At 36.8% G+C, this 6070-nt stretch overlaps 2 protein-coding genes across 2 annotated transcripts; both read left to right on the top strand.

Moving 5' to 3' along the window:
* Positions 1 to 475: 475 nt before the first annotated feature.
* Positions 476 to 2382, top strand: si:dkey-51e6.1 (uncharacterized protein LOC558617 homolog). Its single transcript, XM_048207078.1, has 3 exons — positions 476 to 680; positions 1202 to 1326; positions 1706 to 2382. Exons 1-3 carry the CDS (start codon positions 539 to 541, stop codon positions 1784 to 1786), a joined length of 348 nt encoding a protein of 115 aa, XP_048063035.1. The 5' UTR covers positions 476 to 538; the 3' UTR covers positions 1787 to 2382.
* Positions 2383 to 3476: 1094 nt separating this feature from the next.
* LOC125278192 (zona pellucida sperm-binding protein 3-like) lies at positions 3477 to 5713 on the top strand. Its single transcript, XM_048207076.1, has 8 exons — positions 3477 to 4337; positions 4438 to 4556; positions 4639 to 4742; positions 4822 to 4999; positions 5073 to 5190; positions 5282 to 5367; positions 5433 to 5524; positions 5609 to 5713. The coding sequence occupies exons 1-8, from the start codon at positions 3795 to 3797 to the stop codon at positions 5683 to 5685; spliced, it is 1317 nt and encodes a 438-aa protein (XP_048063033.1). The 5' UTR covers positions 3477 to 3794; the 3' UTR covers positions 5686 to 5713.
* The last annotated feature ends 357 nt before the right edge of the window (positions 5714 to 6070 follow it).

Consider the following 6070-nt stretch of genomic DNA (forward strand, 5'->3'; position numbering starts at 1 on the left):
AATTCATCTTTATTAAATTAACTTTTTTTATTTAAAAGTCAGCAAGTCTAGACTTGCCTCAAGATGAACAATATGGAAAAATGTGCTATACAAGAAGCAAAGCATTTACTATTTTGATTAGAAAACTAGCTTGCTGATATCGGCTGAGAGGGAAAGTCCGCAAGTCAGAAAGGAAGGGGTGGTGAAAGCGAGATAACGGGCACAATGTTACACTGACGACGAACTAAAGTATTTTTTCCATGTTTGACATAAACGTCATGTAACCAGATCTGCCATATTATTATATTGTATTAATTTACTCCTTTCAGTAATTTCTGCTCCTTATAATCTGTTTTCTACAAAGACATATAGGCTACTTTAAATAGTTTACTTCATACATTACCATGTTTATTTATTTATTTATTTACATATTTTCCGTTCTTATTTTAACATTTCTTTCCTAGTGTTATTTTTGTTACCTACTTCCGGTTTGTAGTTTGTCATATCGCATGCGTGACTGTATAAGGTTCGCGTGCTGTCTGCAGCTGCCACAGCGAAGATGGCAGACGCTCTGAGCAAAGTGCCCGATGTCGACATTGATCCAGAGGGAAAGTTTAAATACATATTAGTGAACATAAAGGTTAAAGGTGGAACTGAACATAAAGTGATAGTGAGGGGAACTAAAACCGCGGAGTACCACAGTAAGTGTGCACGCTATCAAGTGCAGTAGCCTGAATGTCTGTCTGCAAGCCAGCGAGTTGACTTTATCCTTCTCAGACAGCTCTGTAATATTTATAAATCAGGTGGTAACATTCACTCTGTTTATGGGCATTGAGGAAAAATATCTGTCAACATAAAAACGTTGGTATAAATGATTGACAGTTAACATTGCTTTGATTTTTTTGTGGCTTGATTGTGATGCTAGTTATAGTAATATAACTAATATTATGATACTATAATATATATATATATATATATATATATATATATATATATATATATATATATATATATATATATATATATATATATCAATATTAATATGCTAATTTTCTGAAGAAGTTACAGTAATAGCCATATTAATGTTTAGTTGAATACAAAAACTGTGGACAGACTCACAGACTTGTATCAGTTTCAGGAGATCTCAAAATAAACATTATCATGGATAGTAATGCTGGAATGATTTTAACTCTTTATTCTTCTCATTACTTATTTTATTCAGATCACATATTTGAAAAAGTAAATCCTGCTATGGAGGCCTTGGGACTGGAGTGTAATTGTCTTGGAGGCGGCAAAATTGAGCACAACAACACAGAAAAGAAACTCAGGGTGTTTGGAGAATCTACGGTAATGCCCTTAACTTTATAACAACAACTTTATATTATAACAAAATAAGGTTACAACAGGGGTTAGACACATGCAGCAACTACAGTTTCATAGATACACACAAGGTAGAAGTAGATCTGCTATTCAGATATTTTCTATTTATGTCAAATGCATTTCATAAGAGATCAGGTCACATCACCTCATAAATATAAGGAAACACTTCCATATGCTTAAAATGGACCAGATAGAGTATGTAAAGTGAACAAACCGCAGTGCATCAAAGTAAGTGTACTCTTCTTTTGGGCATGAATATTTGGGGGGCCTTATATTTGTAATAACCAGATGTTGCTTTTAAGCTTGCTTTTAAAGAGATTGTCTCACATATCTTTTCTTTTTCTAGGGATATGGGAAAGCTGACCATGCTGTTACAGTGGAAAAGCTAAAATCTGTCTTCAAAGACTATGAAATCACTATGGAATAAAAGACTAAATTGAGCACATTGAATTCATGGTCATAAGCATTTAGTGAAAATGTACAATTTTTATAACCCTTTATTTTGGATACAGATTGAATAATTGTTCACTGTTCTGTCAGTGTCAGAGTTGGACTTAGATCATTACCCTTGATAGCAAGGTCTTACCTACACAGGAACTCTGCTTGTGTTTTTGCACAGCGAAAAACATATCCTGTCTCCTGTCTCTACCACGGAATGTGTCGGATTAGAGATCAGGAACAGATAAAAGAGCATCTGTATGATTCACTGATGGTGTGTCTATAGTTAACTTTTTACTGGACTACATTGAGAAATTTGCAATTGAGATACAAGCATACATATTTGTATGGATTCATATTTGGTGAGAAAAAATTTCACCAAACCAAACACAATTAAATTATGAAGACCTATTATTTTGCAAAGCATTACATTTATATGGCTATATATGCATTGAACACTTTCAATTAATATAATTTTACAATGTCATGTATTGTGCATAAGTGATTTTCCATCCTGTTTCTGAACTTAAAACCTTTACCAGTTTCCTGTATCGTGAGACTCTGAATAAACGAATATGACCCTCATTGTCTATTAGCATTAAAAGGTTAAATAAGAGAGCTTAGACAGCTTAGTCATTTATAGACAGGCACCACTGTCAGAAAAAAAGGTACGGTGTTTGTCACTGGGGCAATACCCTAAGGTACAAAGGTACTAATATGTACTTTTAAAGTACTAATATGTACCTTTAAGGAACTAATATACACTTTTAAAGTACTAATATGTACCTTTAAGGTACTAATAATATGCACCATTTAGGGGTAAGTAAGGTACAAAGATGTACCTTTTCACTTCTGTACCTTAGAGTACTGCTCCAGTGACAAGCACCGTACTTTTTTCTGACAGTTTTTGCATGCACTGAGGGTATGAAAAAAAAGCTACTCAAATGACCAGACTGGATAGTGTATTATTAGCTCTTGTAAAGTTATCTTAATAGGTGCCAATGTCAAGTGATTTGTTTGAGCAATGGCCTTCTCAAAAAGAAAAAAAAGTTTGATATAATTTTGAAATCATTTTTAGTACACTGTCAGTGCCCAAGCTTTAGTAGTAATTCATTTTAATTCAAGGTAAGTATTGTTTTGTATTTGAAAAAAATATGTAGTAAGGCTGAACAAGGTAAAGTGCTGTGATTTATTGCGTTTTATTTGCCTAGTGAAATTCCCATCTTCCTGTGACAGGTTTGGAGTCTATTCAAACATAATGGTGCTGTATTTGGAAGTTCCTGTAGATGTTATCACCAACATAACCTTCTCTTAATAGGCTTTTGTTTCCCATAACATGTGGCTGGCACATGTATTCACACTTACAGTCAAGGATGTTAAAATAAAAAATTGAAAGTGTCTTTGAAACTTTGAAGTAGATGGGTGTTAGTTGAACACAATATTGGCAGACAAAATACATTCTCCAGACAATAACAGTGTATTCTGGTAATTTCTTTGATGTGTGTATGTGTAATCAACTCACTGTTCCTGCCCTCACTTACAGGAACCACGGGAATTTTTATATACATCTAAACGTACACTAGTAAATCAGTCATAATTACAAATAATAAAGATATAATTATAAAGAAGCTGAAGAGTAACTTGTGGTTTAAGTAACTTGTGGTGGAGATAAGAGCTCAGACATATAATGATATAAGAAATGATAATATCTCTATCACCAAGATAACTATCATTAACTTCAAGGTCAATATACTGTATTTCAAATAGTTACAAATGAGAAGTACTGTTGTTTCTCATTTTATTAATTGAGTTTTTGTTTTATGGGCTTGATGAGTGAACTTCAATGCAACTGAAGCGTTGATTCTGTGATTAGGATGGTCCACTGAACAATTAAGCTTGTTTGGCGGTGTGGGGGTGGGGACAGTTTTCATGGCACTATAAACAAGGGCTAAAACATTACTGCAGGGTGACTGTGTGGCATTGTGGTGGTTGCAATAATGGGAATTAGGCAATGTGTACTTGGGCTTTTAGTGCTGGTTGCATTTGATCATGTGTATGGTGCCAGACCAAGAGCTAGGGTGTTTCAACCACGGGTGCTGACGCAAAAACCTCAAAGTGTTGATTCTCAACTTAGTGAACAGTTGAAGCCAATCCAAGCCCCTCATGGAGTTCAATCTCAGAGGCCCCAACTGGCCCCACTGACTCCAAATGTAGCACTTTCAAGTATTCAGTCTAAACAAGAATTCCAGGCCCCAGTCAGCAAGCTGACCTGGAAGTTTCCAGTAGCCCCAGAAGAGCCAGCACAGCCAAACTTTAATTTTGAGTTGCAGCAGCCTAAACCGTATGCTGCCAACAGCATAGCAGTCCAGTGTTGGGAAGATGCGGTGCACGTGGAAGTGAAGCAAGACTTCTTTGGTACTGGCCAGCTCCTTGAGCCCTCTCTTCTGTCTCTAGGGGGATGTGGTGTTGTGGACATAGATGCAGCTGCCGGAGTCCTCGTTTTTCATTCACCGCTTCAGGAGTGTGGTGGCGAGCTTGTGGTACTGTATGTCTTATGGCTTCTTAACTGGGTTGTTTATCTGCTTGTAAGGCCAAAGCCCTGGTGTATTTGTCTGATTCTAAATTCTTTCCTTTTCATAGGCGACTGAGGATGAGCTTGTGTACATCTTTACTCTTGATTATAAACCAGCAGCATTACAGAGCACTCCAATTGTAAGGTCCAGTGGAGTTACAGTTAGCGTTGAATGCCACTACCCCAGGTCAAGTGTTTCTTTTTGCACTTATAGTGTCACTTTTTTGATTCATATCTTTTGGATGTGATGAATGAGTATTTCACTACAGGAGACAGAATGTGAGCAGTAGTGACTTGCAGCCAAGTTGGATCCCATACACATCCACCAAGGTTGCAGAGGACATTCTTGTCTTCTCATTGAAGCTTATGACTGGTTTGTATTGCCTTGCTGCTTGCTCTATATTTTCACTAGTAGTGTTTCTTTAGAATGATTGTTTCATCTTCCTTTTAAGATGACTGGATGTTGGAGAGGCCTTTGAATGTTTTCTTCCTGGGTGACATCTTGCATATTCAGGCATCTGTGAAGCAGTACAACCATGTTCCCCTTCGTATATTTGTGGATCACTGTGTGGCCACTACAGGCCCTGATGTGAACTCTGCTCCTACGTATTCTTTTATTGAAAATCATGGGTAAGAAGTCTATGTTGAACTCTGATATAAGTGGGGGAATTGAGATCCTCATGAAACCTTCTTGTTGTTTCAGTTGCTTTACTGATGCAAAGTATACAGGATCCAGCTCCAACTTTCTACCCCGGGTGCAAGATGACAAAATACAATTCAAGTTGGAGGCCTTCAGATTCCAGCAGGAAAGCAGTGGTGCTGTATGTATTACAGGATTATTTGTTGCTGTTCAAGTTGAGTACTTTGAGTATGATTTCTTGCACTTAAAAAAAGAAAATGACACCTCTGCAGATTTACATCACCTGTCTTCTAAGAGCAAGTGCTGCTTCATCCCAGATTGACGAGGATCATAAGGCTTGTTCATTTGGAACAAATGGGTGAGTTTTCTTCAATTATTTTGTTCTGCTGTATAACATGCATCTTGACTTTTTTTTTTTTTTAGATGGGTCTCTTCTGATGGAAGTGATCAGGTGTGTGGCTGTTGTGACGAAAGCTGTGGATTGAGGACGGATGGTGTGTTATCCGACGTTTTAGGTATATTTTGCATGTGACCAAGCCCAAAAGGAGTCTGCAGATGTCATATTCTGTCTTATGTTGACTGGTTTCTTGTCACTGCAGGTGTCCAGTGGGAGGGAAAAGCCCAAGTTGGTCCCCTTCAGGTCTGGGACAACCAGCATCAAGCAAAAAGTGTTTAATTTTTGTAAATAAAGATTTTGATTTATACATGACTGGTCTCTTTACTGTTGGTTCAGAATCCACTGATCCACTGACTTGTTTCTCGGTTGCCTTCTGGGTGTGAGGATGCCCTAAATTTTTTTTTTTTTTTTTTTTTTTTTTAAAATCTTCCCCTGAGTTTAAATGATGGCCCTAGACTCATTTCTATTAGTTTTTATAGGTTTACTAGCTTGACCAATTTTGGCAACACTAACAAAGTCCATAGATTTTAACTGACACTTCTAAATGTGGGCTTAAAATGGAAAGTATGCATTGATACATTAGAAAAAATCGATGAAACAACATTACGTTTGTGATTGGGCCATAAATGAAATATATCACATTCTAACCAATCACCGTAGAGTG

The sequence above is a fragment of the Megalobrama amblycephala genome, linkage group LG11, assembly GCF_018812025.1.
Source record: "Megalobrama amblycephala isolate DHTTF-2021 linkage group LG11, ASM1881202v1, whole genome shotgun sequence".
In the NCBI taxonomy this organism is placed as follows: Eukaryota; Metazoa; Chordata; class Actinopteri; order Cypriniformes; family Xenocyprididae; genus Megalobrama; species Megalobrama amblycephala.